The 18,270-nt window shown below is 34.2% G+C and overlaps 2 protein-coding genes across 2 annotated transcripts; both read left to right on the top strand.

The window, feature by feature from the left end:
- Nucleotides 1-9,291: 9,291 nt before the first annotated feature.
- On the top strand, nucleotides 9,292-12,935 carry LOC107622923 (uncharacterized). Its single transcript, XM_088493926.1, has 4 exons — nucleotides 9,292-11,575; nucleotides 11,669-11,980; nucleotides 12,066-12,171; nucleotides 12,255-12,935. Exons 1-4 carry the CDS (start codon nucleotides 10,134-10,136, stop codon nucleotides 12,933-12,935), a joined length of 2,541 nt encoding a protein of 846 aa, XP_088350052.1. The 5' UTR covers nucleotides 9,292-10,133.
- Nucleotides 12,936-14,141: 1,206 nt separating this feature from the next.
- LOC148553176 (uncharacterized) lies at nucleotides 14,142-15,613 on the top strand. Its single transcript, XM_088494779.1, has 5 exons — nucleotides 14,142-14,156; nucleotides 14,505-14,747; nucleotides 15,013-15,105; nucleotides 15,302-15,403; nucleotides 15,506-15,613. Exons 1-5 carry the CDS (start codon nucleotides 14,142-14,144, stop codon nucleotides 15,611-15,613), a joined length of 561 nt encoding a protein of 186 aa, XP_088350905.1.
- The last annotated feature ends 2,657 nt before the right edge of the window (nucleotides 15,614-18,270 follow it).

Here is an 18,270-nt window from a genome sequence, read left to right as displayed (position 1 = left end):
CGCCAGGGAGTGGACATGCCACACACCTAAAAGCTTGCTCCAGTGGCTTGAAGAATTGATAGCATGCAACACGCCAATGATGGGGCATGCCATACACCCAAAGCCCATAAGTCCAATCAAGTATCACTCTAAGCCCACATTGCATGCTAAAGGATTGAATCACTAAGCTTTGGACCTGAATCACAATGAGAGTTGAACATTAGTTGCGGAAGATTTGATTTGATTTTATTTTAATGAAGTTTGAATTTGAATTTTAGGTTTTGTTTTATGTTTAGTATAAAAGGTTCTTCAAAACTTTGACGCAGGACCTTTTGGCCATTTTTCAGATATTGTTTTTGGTTTTGAAGCTTAACATGAGTCACTTATCCCCTTGGCTAAGGGTAGGAGCTCTATTGATTCTAACGGACTAATGTTATAACTTTTCTACTTTTAGTTAATGCGTTGATGTTTTCTCAAGATAGATTTTTTTATTCTTCATCACAAGGGTTTGAATCTATTGAGAAATATTTCTAATCTTAACTGAATTCTGATTATCATATTGAAAACTTGTTTCTGGAATTAAGCTTGAAAAGTCCTTCTCACAATTCTTTAAGTTTTGAAAGTAGACTTGATAAGTGATATCGAATCAACTAAGGTTAACTCTTGTGAATTGTGTGGTTTTTAAATCAGTGAACATACTTCACCTCTTTTCATAATCAATTAATCAAGGAATTGGGGGTTTATTAAGTTAAGAGAAATTGAATTACTAAGGGATTAGGATTTTATTACTAATGATTTGCCATAGATACATCTTGCATGATTAAAGTAGAGAGTGAAAAGCATTCCTTCTGAAGTTTAATATCTCTACAACCTTAACTCTTTTAATCATATTACCCTCTCAACTATTTACTATTTGCCTGATTTTATTTACTGTTTTTATGCTAAGGAATTCTTAAACCCTAAATTTTGATTGTCTGACTAGATTAATCAATTGATCATTGCTTTCTTAGTCCATTAATTCTTGTGATAATGATAACCCACTCCCGTGGTATTACTTGATACGACTCGGTGCACTTGCCAATAGTAGTTTGTGAAAAACTGCATCAAGTTTTTGGCGCTGTTGCCGGGGATTAATTGAGATTAACAACAAACCAATTAATTGATTACCTAGATTAGAATTTTTTCTTTTTATTTATTTTTTGTTATTTACCTCACTGGGAATTCCCTTCACTTTGCGTAGGGAATTTCAATGTTCCTTGTTTTCTAAGTGTTTATACACAACAATAAGGATAAATAGTATCTTCAATAGGATCCTAAAATTGAAAGGACCCTCTGGTGACAAAGAAAGCAAGCTAGATACCAGAGAATTAAAGAAGTCATTGAAGAAGAACTGAAAATCAACATGGCAGAGAATAACAATAATGCTATTCCCCACAATGCCATTAATGTCCAGCAAGGTAGGAGGACTTTTGGGTCTTTCCCTTTTCCTAATCCTGAAAATTGTAGAAGTAGCATTATAACACCTAATGTGAATACCAACAACTTTGAATTGAAGCCCCAAATCATCATCTTGGTACAACAAAATTACCAATTTGGTGAGAGTCCTCAAGAAGATCCTAACCAGCACATCTCCAACTTCTTCCAAATATGTGACACAGTTAAAACTGATGGAGTCCCTGTTGAAGCCTACCAGTTGTTGTTGTTCCCATTCTCTGTAAGGGGACCAGGCCAAGCAGTGGCTTGAAACTCAACCAAAAGAGAGCATAGCAACATGAGATAATTTGGTCAGCAAGTTCTTAACCAAATTCTTTCCACCTTAAAGGTTGACAAAGTTGAGAATGAACATTTAGACATTCAGACAAAAAGATGGAAAATCTCTTCATGAAGCTTGGGAGAGGTACAAGGAAATGCTGAGAAAGTGTCCAACTGATATGTTCTCTGATTAGGTGCAACTCTAGATTTTCTATGATGGGATTATCCTTGCTTCAAAGAACTCACTGGACAACTCCGCTAGAGAATCCCTGCACATGAAGAAGACCAATGATGAAGCTTTGGAGTTAATTGAGATGATGGCCAACAATCAATACTTATATTCCTCTGAAAGATCAAAGAGGAAAGGAATGATGGAGTTAGATACATTGGATACTATTTTAGCACAAAACAAGGCTATATCTTAGCAAATCAATGCAATTACTCAGCAACTAGGGAATATACAAGTCTCAACAGTGAGTACAAAAGGTAACACCTATGATATGGGTGGTAGAATCCCTCAAGGTAAAGGTTGTAAGTTTGGCCAATCCTCTGTTGAACAAGTGAATTACATGGAGAACTCTTGTAAGCCACCTCACAATAATCTATTCTCTAAAACCTACAACCATGGATAGAGAAATTACCCCAACTTTGGATGTGGAAATCAAGGGTAGAGGTAAAACAACTTCAATAACAACCCTCATCAAAATAATTTTAACACTCTCTACCAACCATCCTAGCCACCACAATCATCACAACCATCCCAAATTCTTCAAAAACCTTCCCCTCTTGAAATTTCTCTAGAAAAACTCTTTCAGCACACCACCATTTTTGTCCAATCCACCACAAATTTCATGCTTGAAACTTGGAAGTTCAAATGGGCCAATTGGCCAAACAAATTGCTGAGAAACCCCACTAATGCTTTTTCTAGTGACACAATTCCAAATTCAAGAGAAGAAAGCAAGGCTATAAATTTGAGGAGTAGAAAAGTGGTAGGTAAAGAAGTCACAAGCAATGACAAGCAAAAGATGCAAATTGATGAAGTGAAGCCCACAAGGATCTCTCTTCAACTTGCAGATCGCTCCATTAAATTTCCACATAGAGTAGTTGAGAACTTGTTGGTGAAAGTGGATAAATTCATACTCTTTGCTGATTTTGTAATCCTTGACATGGAGGAAGATACTAATGCCTCTATTATCTTGGGAAGACCATTCCTTGTAAAATCCAGAACCTTTGAAAAATCTTATTATGAGTCAATTTTAATTTACTTATTCATTAAAGACTTTAATTTCAGAAATTATTTTATTAAAGCTAATTAAATCAAGTTTTGATAATTAAATTAGAATTTTTATCTAATTTTACAGATATTTAATAATTTTCATATTTAAATTATAAAGGTTAATAATTGTAAAATAATAAAAGTTTTATATGATTTACTTTAAATAATTGAGATTTTGGAATTTAATACTTTAATTTTTATGAATAAAGAAAATTAGTTATATTATCTCTAATTCTTGGATTAGAGTATTTATTTAAAAATAATTTGTAAATTGATGAATGATAAGTGGATATCTTATACGCATTTTCATAGCATTTTCACAGCATTTTCAGTTAGATTTTATTAATTTTATTATGTTTTAGTGTGTTTTAGTGAAAAATTCACCTTTTGGATGCTAATTTGAGTTTTTGTATTTTTTTTATGATTTTAGGTAATTTTTGGACGAACTTGGCAAGATTTTGATCAAGGACGAAGAAAAGATAGCGGATGCTATTAGATCCTGACCTCCGTGCATTCCAACGAGCATATATTGAGCTACAGAGGTCCAATTGATGCGTTCTCAATGTCGTTGGAAAGCTAACTTCCAATATATAATAGTCTATACTTCTCTTCCAGATCGCTGCCCATAACTGGCGTTGAACGCCCACATCTAGCATTCAATGCCCAAGAAGGACCAAAGCCCAGCGTTGAATGCCCAAGACTGGCGTTCAACACCACCAAGGGACCAAGGGAGTACGCACTCACCCCCTAACTGGCGTTCAACTCCCAGACTCTAAGTTGAACACCAGGCTTGGTCGAGCACAAGACTAAAGTGGGCCCAAAGTGGATTTCAACACTATTTAGCTTAGTTTCGTTTATCCTTGTACTTTTTAACTTTAAATTAACATCTTTTAGGGTTAGCATCTCCTATTTAAAGAGGAGATCACTTAGGTTTAGGCATCAACTTATATCATACTTTTAGACCTTTGTTCTCTCTGTAAATTATAAGCAACTAAACCTCCTAGGTTAAGGTTAAGAGCTCTGTTGATTCGTATGGATTAATAATACTACTGTTTCTATTTTAATATATGTTTGATTCTATTCTATGATGTATTGTCGTTCTTCATCAAAATGAGACTGGGTATATCCCTTTTTCTACATGAGTTCTTTGCGAGTCCTGACCCAGATAGTATTGAGCTAAAGCTTGAGAATACATCATCTGAACCAATAATTCATCTGGGCTAATCGAGGATAAATGACATATAATTCGGTTAGGTATGGGTGATGAGGTTTCTGTGGCACTAAGGCTAGAATATTGAGCTTCATTCTTCGATTCGGAAGATCAGACCTTGTCTGTGGCATTTTGAGTAGGATCACAAAAGAGAATGAATTGTGTGAGCTTCACCCTCGTTTATATTGAATGACCATTGACGATTTGATGCACCACTATTTCATGGTACATTTTGTGCTTAATTTAGGTGAATTTTATCCACTTTTCCCACATTTATTCAATGAAATAGCATAGTTTCATGACTTTCTCATAATTTGTGCTTAAGTGTAAAAACATGCTTTTTAGTCCTTTAATTTGCTAGTTTTGATTCACCTTTGATTCCACTAGATGACTTGATGCATTTGTTGAGTGATTTCAGGTTCAAAAGGCTAGGAATGGATTAAAGGAATGGAGAGAAAAGCATGCAAAGTGGAGAAATCATGGAAAATCAAGGATTTGGGATGCTTTTATCGACGCGCAAGCGTGGAACGACGCACACGCGTGAATTTGAAGTTGCATGGCGACGCGTACACGTGACCCACATGTACGCATCGATACTCGCACGTGACTCTATTAAAGTAAAAATGCTGGGGGCAAATTCTTGGCTTCCCAAGCCTAAATCCAACTCAGTTTCTGAGCCTATTACATGCAGAAATCAAGAGGAGTCAAAGGGGGGAAGTCATAGTTTAGTTTGGATGATGCTTTAGTTAGTTTTTAGAGAGAGAAGCTCTCTCTTCTCTCTAGAATTAGGTTAGATCTAGATTAGGATTTCTTAGATCTAGGTTTAATTCATGTTTTGATTTACTTTTCCTTCTTAATTTCTTGTTCTCTTACCTTTGCTTTCTTAGATTAGTAATCAACTTCTTGTAATTCTCTACTTTTATGTTGATGCACTCTTAATTCCTCTATTTTCCTTTTAATACAATTTTATGTTTGATGTTCTTTTATTGTTGATTTGGATTGCTATTGTTAATTCCTTGCAATTAGTGGTTGTAGATCTACTTTTCTTGCAATCTTATCTTGCTTTCCTTTTATGCCTTTCAAGTGTTTGATTAAATGCTTGGAAGGATGCTAGAGTAGATTTTTCTCCTCTTGGCTTTGTTTGAGTAATTGGAGACTCTTGAGTTATCAAACTCTTTTGTTGATTAATAATTGAAAGTTGCTAGTTGATTTGAATTCCACTAAAGCTAGTCTTTCCTTAGGAGTTGACTAGGACTTGAGGAATCAAATTGATTATCTCCACTTGACTTTCCTTTATAGTTAGAGGTTGACTAAGTAGAGCAATCACTACAAAAAAAAGAGTTTAAAATGACATTTATAATATGGCGGTTTTAAAAACCTGCCATAATATTTGGATATTGTGGTGTTTTTTGTTGCTGCCGTTAAGTGATTTGTTCTTGGTGGCATTTTGGGTCATTACAGCGGTTCCAACCCGCCGTATCTCCCATATATATAAAAGCCCAATTCCAACCCTAATTTCAGAAACACTGGGTCATTGCTGAAGATGCCTGCGTACGCTACTGCTTCCATTGTGTGGCGATCTCCGATCCTATGCGTTCCTTGACGATCTCCTCCGGCGGGATCTCCTCCTCCTCCGACGATCTCCTCCGGTGAGGTCTCCTCTAGCTTTTTGCTGTCCTTCTCTGCCAAAATCCTTAGTGCCTCTCTTTCGTTCTCCCTTTCCTTCCATTGATGGTACTTCTTTCTCTCTCTCTCTCTCTCTCTCTCTCTCTCTCTATATCTCTTTTTCTTTTTGGATTCACTTCTCACTCAAAAATTTGTTGTAACTGTTAAAATGTGATGTGAATTTCGATAAGGACAGTGTCTGATGATGGAAACCTAGCGCAGGGGAATAGCTTCATAGATGTGAGTGCTATTTCTTCTTTTTTCAGCTTTGTTTTGTAAATTATAGCTTAAATTATAGCTTAAATCTTTATAGAACTAATTAACTTGAGTTGATAATAATAATTACTGGTCTCTATGTTGTTGAACCGTTATAAATTTGGTTTACCCTTATGACAATGTAACATCAGCATTCTAGTGTTTACACTGGTGGTTAATCAGAGGTATGATTTGGAAACTGTTACATTATCCTGCATCTATAGCTTTATAATTATATTCCTGATTAATTTTATTTTACTATGTTAATCTTGCACATATTGGATGTTGTTTCCAACTTCCAATAGATACTTCTTCTTGTTGCAATTGCACCGAAAATGAATTATCAATATGCAGAAGGAGTGTATCTTTTTTTGCACATCATAAAAATTAGTAGAAGCAGCTACTTTTATTTTTAAATTAACTTTGTTATTCAAATTATTCTACTGTGCCATGCTTATTCTCAATCTTGTTTATTTTTTCTTATATTTGCAGCATAAAGATTTTTGTTGCAGTGACTGTGGTGGTACTCCTGAAAAGAATTGGTAGTAATGATAAACTCACAATATCAAAAGTTCCTCCTAAATCCACAAGGTATGGTTATTATTTTAATTACAGATATAGTACATATTGCTGGTACTATGATTTAGTACTAATGCAGTTATTGGTTCTGTTCTCCCTTGTTCTAGCTGACTGGATTTGTTATTGAGCAGGGCCTAGCTGCCTTAATTGGATTTGTGTTCTTGTGATTTAAAGGGGGCCTACTCGTGTTGTAGTCTTGCTATTTGGTATCCATATAAAAGAAATGAGAAAAATTAAAATAAATAGCATTGCCTATACAATAAACGAGGCCAATTCTAATATAAAAATATATTTTTGATGAACTAGCAAGTAAAATAGATGTATTTAGTATAGCACAAAGAAGCATTATATCTATCCCCTTAATTATTCCATAACCAACCGATTTGATTATATATGGCTTGTAAACAGAAACAAATATTGTTGAGTAATAATAAAAGTTCATATTTTCATGCTATACTTCATTATTTTATTTTTTAGCAGAACATGTTATGAGTGAGGGTAAAGAAACGAAAAAGCCCAAAGTAATTTATAGTTCAGTTCTCTACTCTTTGGAAATGAATCCTTTTAATTTTTTTTTCAATTGTGTATGATTTTTCATTATACATTTTTTAAGTAAGATTAAGAAAAAATATAAATAGATATTAAATAATAAAATATTATACTTGACAAAATTGAGAGAATCCATTTTCTTTTTGTTTTATGTATCCTGTTACTGCTGTGATAGTTAGTTTATATTGAGTTAACGCCACTTTGGTTTTTATGTATATATGCATGAATTACTTTGTTCATTTATGTTTTTAATTATTCAAAATAACAAAATAGTTTTTCTTTCATTGAACAGAAAATATTGTATCCTTGTCTCTTTTTTTAATCAGTAAAAATGGGCATCCAATTTTGTAAATAAAAAGAAAAGAAGATAAAGTTAAATTCTTATTGATAAGTCCTGGAGAAACATAATTTAATTAACAATGTTACAGACTTACAGTACCTAGCTTCCTCCACCCCTTAAAAAATTACACAAAAAAAGGAAAACAGAGGAAAAGAAGGGACAGAAAAATCACTAAATTAGAACAAGATCTGTGTTTCTAGTCTAAGGAGGTAAGCATCATTATCTTTTAAGAAAAGAGTGAATAAGAATAACCATTCCATCATATTCACAAGGTGAAGTTGGCCGTGTGATATTTTTCCTTCTCATGTTCTTTTTTTTTTCCTGGTTGTATATACACCACTTTATGGCACCTCTCTAAAGGGAAGCACTTGATTTTGTATTTATTTATTTAATTTCTTGGTTACATACTTACATTAGACTGTGTTTGGCATTTTTAGTGATTTAACTTTTGTACTTGGTCCTTTAAAGGTCATGTAAAATCGCCAACCCAAGACTACTAGCATTTGGACACATGCTGTTTCTCATGAGTATAAACAAACAAGACTTTTCTTCAAGTGGGGTGTGAGCTTTCCATACCAAGTTTAATTGAAAGTCAGAAAGCAAAATAGAGGAACAAGGTTAGATTAAAAAGCTTACATGCTTTTCATTGTTGTCAATTCAAACTGCAAGTTCTAGTTCAGGTTAGTGAGTTTGGTTGTTATGCTATTACTACTGCCATGTGTTAAGACCTGAGAGCAAGAGAAAAAAAAAAGCTAAGGGAAAATACCAAGAAGCTCAGCTTCCTTTTCTAGTTGCAAATTCTTGGTGGTTTCCATTGCTTTACTTCTTCCTTTTGCAGCTTTCTTTCTTTAACGCGCTTTAATATATATATATTCTTGAGTTGCTTATAGTGGTTTGTATTACTTTATCTTGTGGCCACTGTCCACAAGGCATAGATTCTCTGTGTTTTGAGACTCTCTCCTAGCTGTGCGGTTTAGGAGAATGGATGATTGTGCTTTGCTCTGCTTAGATTTAATTTAATTTATTAGGTATATTTATTTATTATACTAAATAAAAAGTTAGGACTCTATATATAATGAATTATATTTTTATAAATGTTGTATTAATTAATTCTTATTGTTCAAATCCTTTAATAATATAATTTGATATTAATCCTAAATTATTAAAAATACAACATTCATATATTCTTAGTTGATTATACATACACACATGATGTATAGATATTGATTGTACATGATATATGGTACCTTAATTTAGTTATGTTATTATTTTGAGTTGAAAATTTTGGTGTATATATATATATATATATATATATATATATCATTCTAGTTGACCTCAGGCATGCTGATTATTTGAAATTTTGAATGTTTAATCTTGATAATTTTAATAAATCTGTTGGTGATAATTTTTCATGTGAAACAGGTTTTAGATCTTCTTCAACTCTTGCTGTTAGCTACTTTACTTTGAAAGCTTCAAGTTTTAATATTTGTTGGGAAAGAAAAAAGAAGGGAAATTATTATTTGAAAGAGGTAATTATAATTTCCTTATATTTTCTTTTAAATACTATTTAAGTAAGTTTTTAATATCTAATTTGCATATAAAAGAATAAATTTCTTGCCTTTAGAATATATATAGATTTTTAATGAATAGATTTTTTAAAATCCCTATTTGTAGTCCCTCTTAGTCATGTCAATCGATAAGTCATGGATTGAAAAACCACGAACCACGCATGAGTATAAAGATGGTTTAAACAAGTTTTTGGATTTTGCTTTTGAGCATCGATCTCTCGCGGGTCGTCAAATTAAATGCCCTTGTCCGGTGTGTGGTTTTGGCAAGTGGCAAATAAGAGAGAAAGTTTTTGAACATTTAATAGTCAAGCCATTTCCAAAAAACTACAAAGTTTGGTATTGGCATGGTGAAGAAGTAGTTGGAGTTGGGTCACAAGTTCATCAAACTAGTCATATTGTACAAGATGATTCGACATCTCAGCATCCAATGGTAACAATGCTCAATGACGCATTTGGAGTTGCTGGACCTGACTTGAATGAAGATGGCGATGGAGATGAAGACAACATAGAAGATGGAGATGGAGACAATGCAGAAAATGAAGAGCACAATGGAGAAAATGTAGAATTTTACAAGTTGTTAGAAGATGGCAATGAACAATTGTATGAAGGGTGCACAAAGTATTCAAAACTGTCTTTCTTAATTAGTCTGTATCACATAAAGTGCTTATATAGAATAAGCGACAAAGCCATGACCGAAATCCTCAAGTTATTAAAAGATGCTTTTGGAAATGCAAAGATTTCAAATACATTCTATGAGGCCAAGAAAACCATAAATAAACTAGGGCTTAATTATACCAAGATACCTGCTTGCCCTAATGACTGCATGTTATATTGGGGGAGGATGAAGATTTGCAAGAATGCAAAAGATGCAAGACATCTAAATGGAGCGATGCTAAAAAGAAGAAACCAGCAAAGATCTTACGATACTTTTCACTAAAACCGAGACTTCAACGATTATTCATGTGTTCTAAGACTGCTCAATCAATGCAATGGCATGCTTCGGCAGAAAAGAAAGATTCAAAGATGAGGCATCCGCGAGATTCTGAAGCTTGGAAAATATTTGATTTACTTCATGATGGGTTTGCCGAAGATCCTCGAAATGTACGTCTTGGTCTTGCAGCCGATGGATTCAACCCCTTTGGAGCTATGCGTACAAACTATAGCGTTTGGCCAGTGGTGCTTATTCCATACAATCGGCCTCCATGGGAGTGCATGAAGCCAACATCACTTATCTTGTCAATGATTATTCCTGGAGAGAAAATGCCGGGGAACAACATAGATGTATACTTACAACCTCTTATTAAAGAGTTAAAAGAGTTGTGGCATGATGGTGTTCAAACATTAGATAGGTTCAAAAATGAAATGTTTACATTGCGAGCAGCATTAATGTGGACAATTAGTGATTTTCCAGGCCTTGGTAACTTATCTGGGTGGAACGTACATAGTAAATATGCTTGTCCCACATGTAACTTCAACACTGATTCATATAGATTAAAGCATGGTGGAAAATGGTGTTTTTTGGGACATCGCCGTTTCTTAGAAAGGGGTCATAAGTTTAGGCTAAGTCGTGCAAAATTTAATGAAAAAGTTGAGTTGAGGGATTCTCCAGCAGCACTAACAGGGTCAGAAATATTGGAACAACTTGAAGGCATCAATGTTTCATTCGGGAAGGAACTACAGGCAAGTAAAGGTAAGAGGACTCGACGAAAAGTTGTTGAAGAAGAAGATGAATCGGGGATGTGGAGGAAGAAAAGCATATTTTTTGATCTTCCTTATTGGGAGTCTAACTTATTGCGCCACAATCTAGATGTTATGCATATTGAAAAGAATGTTTGCGACAATGTGTTATACACTTTGCTCAATGAGACTGGAAGGTCAAAGGATAATCTCAAAGCTCGTAAGGATCTTAAAGAAATGGGTATAAGAAAAGATTTATGGCCAGATGAAAATGGGAGATATCATCCATCTTTGTTCACAATGTCAAATTCCATGAAAGATATATTCTTGCGTACTATAAAGAATATTAGAGTACCAGATGGTCTCTCGAGTAATATTTCACGGTGTGTTGACCTGAAGCAAAGAAAGCTCTCTGGATTGAAGAGCCATGATTGCCACGTTCTTATGCAGCAACTATTACCCATTGCCATACGTAATGTGCTGCCAGATAAAGTTACTGCAGTGCTAATAGAGTTGTCTTCATTCTTTCAACAGTTGTGCTCTAAAAGCTTAAGTCTTACAGAACTTGAGAAGCTCCAACCTCGAATAATCCTTACCCTTTGTCATTTAGAAATGTTGTTCCCTCCTTCCTTCTTTACAATCATGGTTCATTTAACCTGTCATCTAGTTGATGAAGCAAAACTCGGAGGACCAGTACACTATAGGTGGATGTATCCTATTGAGAGGTAAATATCTCTTTTCAATCATTATTCATTTAACCTATCATTTAGTTATATCTTGCTTAGGTATTTAACCTGTCACTTAATTATACAAACTAGGTATTTAGGTCATTTGAAGTCCTATGTACGAAACAAAGCTAAATCAGAAGGTTCTATAGCTGAGGAATACGTGGCTGAAGAAGCTCTTACATTTTGCTCTCTATACTTAGAAGGGATTGAGACAAGATTTAATAGGCCACCACGTGTTGATGATCGTCCGGATGATAATTATAGTACACATGTGGATTCCCTTTTTCCACAAATGGGGAACTCAAAGGGAGCTTTCACAGTATTTGAGTTGTCACCTATGGAAAAAAAACAAGCACATCGATATGTGGTTTTAAATTGTCCATATGTCAAACCGTTCATTGAGTAAGTGCTTAAGGATTTTCGTACATATTTTTTATTTACTTGAAAATAGTCGTTTAGTTAAGAGTTAAACTTTCATATCTGACAGTGACTTCAAAGATTTTGTACGAAGACGATCTAAGGGTAGAAGGCCTTCAAATGTAGAGATAGAAAAAAGAGTCAATAAAGATTTTGTTACTTGGTTTCCTGCGCAGGTAAATAGAGAAGTGATATTTTTTGCTAATATTGAGCTAGTATTTGTGGATATAATAACTAATATATTGTTCTATCATAATAGCTTATGAACCCAGATATTATGAATACTGTGCATGAGGATTTGAGATACTTAGCAAGGGGTCCATCACGATATGCCAAGAGGTTTTCTACATTTAGTATTAATGGGTTCTCCTTTCGAACTACCAATCGAGACAATGGATTAAAGACCCAGAATAGTGGAGTTTTTTTAATGTCTTCAACTCCTTGTGTTGCTAGCGCTAGTGATGCTGATGTTAGGAATGCTGATTTGTCATATTATGGCAAACTAGAAGATATTATAGAACTAAACTACAATGGCCAATTTCGGGTTACTTTATTCAAATGTAAATGGGCTGACACCACTAGAGAACGGGGCTGTAGAAAGGATAATTGGGGTTTTACTTCTGTTAATTTTTCACAAGTAATACACAGTGGTGACCGAGAGGAGGATGATCCGTATATTGAAGCCTCACAAGCTCGAATGGTATATTTTGTCAATGATGAAGTGAATAAAGATTGGAGTGTTGTCGTGCATTTGAAGCCAAGAGATTCATATGATATGGGGGGAAATGAAGATGATGAAGCATGCGAGAATGAGCCATGGTTAGAGCAAAACTTAGATTTTTTATTTGAAAATGGTGATAATCTATCATTGTTAAGAGATGAGGTAGATGATGAACTACTAGATAATGACATTGGAGAAGACGAACACATGTCAGAATAGTTAGTATATTAAATTAATTCAGTTTCTTTCAGAATCACCGTGTATGAAACCAGGTCTTCAAATTGAGCTAAGCCAAAGATGGTAAAGTAGGTGAGTTTTATTAATAAGTGGTTTATTAATTATTTATTTTTCAAACTAGGTTTTCAAACCAGGTCTTCAAAGTGGTTTATTAATAATTTTTGTCTACATTTCTTCTTTTTCAATTTAACTTTTGTTTGTAAATTTTACATAAATATTTATTAATTATTTATTTCATCTATTATGCAGATATGCCAAAGCAAAAGAGGTACAAGAATCTGCTTAAAGCAGCAGCAGCTGCACATTCTTCACAAGACAAGTCAATAGCAGCTGCAAATTCTTCACAAGACAAGTCAATAGCAGCTACAAATTCATCCCGAGATAAGTCGGCAGCTTCAAATGCATCACAAGTCAAGTCCGCAGCATCTGCAAATTTCTCCCGAAACAAGTTGGCAGCAGCTGCAAATTTCTCTCGAGACAAGTCGGTAGCAGCTGCAAATTTCTCTCGAGACAAGTCGGCAGCAGCTGCAAATTCCTCCCAGGACAAGTCAGCAACTTCAAATTCCTCCCGGGACAAGTTGGCAGCTTCAAATTCCTCTCGAGACAAGTTGACAGCTACAAATTCCTCCCGAGATAAGTCGACAACAGTTGCAAGTTCCTCCCGAGACAAGTCGGCAGCTTCAAATTCTTCTGAGCCATCATCAGTTGCTCCAACTATATCTGAGCATCCATCCGAACCTAAACGTAAACGTGGGCGTGAATCTAAGCATTATTGGACTGTTGATGCCATAGGTATGTAATATTTTCTCTTTTTTAAATAAATTAGACAGCTCCTAATTGGGTTATATGGTCTTGTCTTATTTTCTCTTTTTTTAAAGGCCCAACCTAATATAACAAGAAGCCCCCAACACAACCGAAGAAAATATTGGATATTGGCCTATTGGGTTTCAATTTGTATATTGGTGGCTGAGGCTTATACGGATGGCAAATACATTTGATCCAACTTGTTTATATTATAGTATTTTCTTGTTTTAATAATGATATTTATCCTGCAGTGGATATTACTAATATTAGCCTATTTTCACCTTGATTTTGAATTCTGATGTATAATATATAGTATTATATATGTAGCTGTTACATTATACCCTCCACAAGAATCAATCTTTTATAATATATATCTATCATCATATGTTTTATTCTTTAGTCGCTCAATTACTCATTTATTTATATTTATTTATCTATTTTAGATGAATATGAAGATACTACACGCCTTCATTTATTAGTGAAAGATGTGCATAATTTGCTAGAAAGTTTGCGCATAGTTGTCAATTTTGATAGACAGCATGCAGCAGTAGGAGAAGCAGCCGGACTCCTTGCAGGAGTTTGTGGGCAATTGGCCACTGATTGTGTAGCATTTCCAATCAGTTTTGATAAGTGGTCAGACATTCCAGAGAGCTTTTTTGAAAATCAATGGAATATTTTTTTCCAAGTAAGAAGATTACTTAAACTCTAAAGCTTATTTCTTTGTCATTATTTAGTTTTATTTTTTAGTTAATATATATTCTTTGTTCCATATTAAAGGCTCGATTTTGCTTCAAAGTGTGTGATAGCTTGGCCAAACGATTTCTGCTCCAATCGCTTGGCAAAAAATGGAGGGAACATAGGATAAAGCTTTGGAGTGAGTTTTATGATCCGAGGTTGAGTAAAACCGAGATCATAAATAATACACCAGAAGATATTGCTCTTGATCAATGGGCTTTATTCGTAGAATATCGTTTGAAGCCTGAAACTCAGGTAAGTACTTACTTTCCTAGTTAAATGTTGTCCCACTAAAAAGCCTTATATAGTTTGCTGCTGTAAATAGGATATTAAATTCATATGGAATGTTGTGAAAGGCCTTTATATAGAGTTGGTAATAAAAAGCCTTTAGTTATAGTTTGCTACCTGCTCGTCTTTTATTTTATATAGAGTTGGTAATGAACCAGTGATATGTTGAATGCATGTTATATGTTGAATGCATGTTTGACTCTATTTAATTGTGTCCAAATTTATTTTGCAGAATCTTTGTAAGAGGAATCAAGAAATTCGGCAAAAACAAATAATTCCTCATACTTCAGGTGCTAAATCAATTGCAAGAAGAAGGGCTGAATTGGTAATCATTTATATGGTTTTGTTTGAATTGGATGAGAACTGCTATCTTCAGCTTATGTTTAGTTTGCTGCCATTATTTCTTAATTTTATGTTTAGTTTGGCTGAGAATTGTTGCTGTTAGTTACTTAATTTTATGTATACTTTTTATTGAATGATATATTTCTTGATTGAGTCTTTCTACTTTTCTTGAATTTTAGACGGAAGAGACGGGAAAAGAAGTTAGTAGGGTTCAAATGTGGGACATCACTCACAAGAAAATAGATGGAAGTTATGTTAATGAAAAGGCTAAAGAAATAGCGGTAAGACTAAAGTGCAATAAGTAACTTTTTGTATTTCTTTTTCTTTCTTTTTTATAAGATAATATTATGTTTGATTCTTTCTCTTTCTTTTTATATATGTAGGAGAAGATTGAAGCATATAGCAGTCAACAAGCAGTGGAATCAACCGTTAATTCTCCTCTTGATGCTCTTGGAGTAGTTCTTGGGAAAGAGCACCCTGGTCGTGTTTGAGGTTTAGGCATGGGAGCTGTTCCAACAATTGCTTTCAAGAACAACACTACAAGAATTAGTCAGATGAATTTAGGTTCTTCAAATGATGCTGGCACATCATCTACTTGTGGTCCAAATGTGTAAGAAGAGTTGGATACCGTTAAAGCGCAATTGCAAGCGCTAGTATCTTATATTGCTTCTAAGGAAGGAGGTAAAATTCCAGTGGAATTGGCTGGAATGTTTCCTACTCAACAAATTTCACAGGTACAAATACAATTTATCTTCTTAATACCTTATTCCATGTGTAATATTTGGACTCTTAAGGGAATCTGGGTCAATTTTAAAATTTGACTTTGAAAGCTAGCTTTAACTTTGTTAATTAAAAGCCTACCAACAAAGTGGAAAGATGGGCAGTATTATTCTCTTAATAAATTTTGTTGAGGCTTAAATATTTCTGTTAGTTTTTTTAGATGCCATGAGCCTAGGAATAAAGAAGTCAACAAATCATTTTTTACTTTTGAGAAGAAAAATATAATGTTAACTCCTGTTATTCCTTGTTCTCTCATAAAAGTCTAAAATTGCTACCCTTAGCTTCTTCTCTTTTTTCCATCTTCAACGTTGAATGATGGCATGAAAAGTCAGTATCTTGTGCAGTCTTTCTCCTTTGGACGACAACTAAATTTAGCAAGTAGGTCCTCTTTAATTTGGACCTCACCGGATATAGCAATTTATATCTTGATCCCATGCACCTTACTGCTTGATATAATATAATGTCTTACATGTCAATATCAAATTAACTTTTTAATTAAACTGCTATATTGCTTCTTAATTAAAAGCCTACCAACAAAAGACTAATACTGCTATATTGCTTCTTAATACCTTATTCCATGTGTAATATTCTTTCAGTTAGCCCCATATTTGTTAAGATTATTGTTGGGTGGAAAGAAATAAAAAACTGTGTTAGTGTATGTGAGTTTTCTTTTTTGATTGAATAATTTCATATTAATAGTTTCAGATTTAGTTTTATATCTTTTTTTATTGTGCTCATAATTATATTTTTGTTGTAGGGATTGGATCAAGAGAGTGGGATTCCATCACCAAGAGAGTTAGGAAGTAGGTCTTCTGGAGCGAGCAACAAAGAAGCATGATCTTGTATGATAAAGATTTTATGTATTAAGTATTATAGATATATGTTAAGACAAATTATTGAAAAATGTTATCTTTAATACTTTGTTTTTGGATTATGATTTTTTATTTTCGAAGACTATGTATGAATTAAAAATCTTGTTATGATGTTTGATTTAAGGTTATGCTTTTTGGTTATTATGAGATTCTAAAAATGTCACTTTAAATACGTAGTTTCAATCTCATTTTAAATGCTATTTTAAACAAAAAGGATGCCATTAAACCATGGTAAAAACGGCGTTTAGAAATGCCATTTTAAACGAAAAGGATGCCATCAAATACAGGTAAAAATGGCGGTTTAAAAATGCCATTTTTAACGAGAAGGATGCCATTAAACCCAGGTAAAAACGGCGGTTAGAAATGTCATTTTAAACGAGAATGATGCCATTAAACCCAGGTAAAAACGGCGGTTAGAAACGCCATTTTAAACGAGAAGGATGCCATTAAATCTTGGTAAAAACGGCGGTTCGTAACCGCCGTTTTAAACAAAAACAAAACCGCCATTTTATCTGGTTAAAATGGCGGTTAAAACCGCCCTTATTACCGTCAAAAAACCGCCGTATTATCCACTGGTTATTACGGCGGTTTTCTGAAAACCGCCATAATAACCAGAATGGCGCCCAAAATACCGGCGTTTCTTGGAAGCGCCGTTTTCGGTCATAATGGCAGTTATAACCGCCGTAATTCCCATAAAAAACCGCCATTTTAACCTTTTTTTTTTGTAGTGAATGGACAATTCTTGTCACAATTCAGGAGGATAATGAGGATAGGACTTCTAGTTCCCATTCCTTGCCAAGAGCTTTCTTAGCTATTAGTTTAATTCTTGCGATTTACTTTTCTTGTCCTTTATCCAAAACCCCAAAATATGCATTTCATAACCAATAACAAGAACACTTCCCTGCAATTCCTTTGAGAGACGACCCGAGATTTAAATACTTCGGTTATTTTTATTGGGGTTTGTTACTTGTGACAACCAATTTTTTGTATGAGAGGATAATTTGTTGGTTTAGAAACTATACTTGCAACAAGAATTTATTGTGAAATTCTAAACCATCAATTTTTCCTTCATCAAAATGGCGCCGTTGCCAGGGCATTGCAAATTTGCGCTTGTTATTGGTTATTGTATATATGTGAATATTGTGAATATGTTTGCCTTTTGTCTCTTTATTAGTTTTTGCTAGTTTTAGGATTTAGTTTTCTTTGTTTCTTATTTGATTTTGTTTGCATTTGCTCTTGCTACTATGAATTCATTCTCATCACTTTGCCTACGAGTGTGGTTACAATTATGTTGTAGGGAATAGAAGCTTCAATGAGGATATGCATCAAGGATGGAACAATCAAGTTTGGGAGGAGCCTCAAGTTTATGGACAACCCTCTTGGCAACAACCTCCTCCGATCTCTTATAGGTATAATTCCACTCCTAATGCATATCAATCCAATAGCTATGATGGACCCCCTTGTGGTTACCAACAAGCCCCACCATATGCTTATGA

The sequence above is a fragment of the Arachis ipaensis genome, chromosome B7 (genome assembly GCF_059453495.1).
Source record: "Arachis ipaensis isolate K30076 ecotype BB chromosome B7, ASM5945349v1, whole genome shotgun sequence".
Lineage (NCBI taxonomy): Eukaryota > Viridiplantae > Streptophyta > Magnoliopsida > Fabales > Fabaceae > Arachis > Arachis ipaensis.
The sequence above is the reverse complement of the archived record's forward strand: the minus strand, read 5'-3'. Positions and strand labels throughout refer to the sequence as shown.

Excerpts from the sequence above, each read along its gene's own strand:
- LOC107622923 (XM_088493926.1), top strand. The coding sequence starts at position 10,134 with ATGTGTTCTAAGACTGCTCAATCAATGCAATGGCATGCTTCGGCAGAA. Across the intron at positions 11,576-11,668 it reads TGGATGTATCCTATTGAGAG|GTATTTAGGTCATTTGAAGT; the intron begins GTAAATATCTCT and ends TATACAAACTAG. Across the intron at positions 12,172-12,254 it reads TTACTTGGTTTCCTGCGCAG|CTTATGAACCCAGATATTAT; the intron begins GTAAATAGAGAA and ends CTATCATAATAG.
- LOC148553176 (XM_088494779.1), top strand. Across the intron at positions 14,748-15,012 it reads GTTTGAAGCCTGAAACTCAG|AATCTTTGTAAGAGGAATCA; the intron begins GTAAGTACTTAC and ends TTTATTTTGCAG. Across the intron at positions 15,106-15,301 it reads CAAGAAGAAGGGCTGAATTG|ACGGAAGAGACGGGAAAAGA; the intron begins GTAATCATTTAT and ends CTTGAATTTTAG.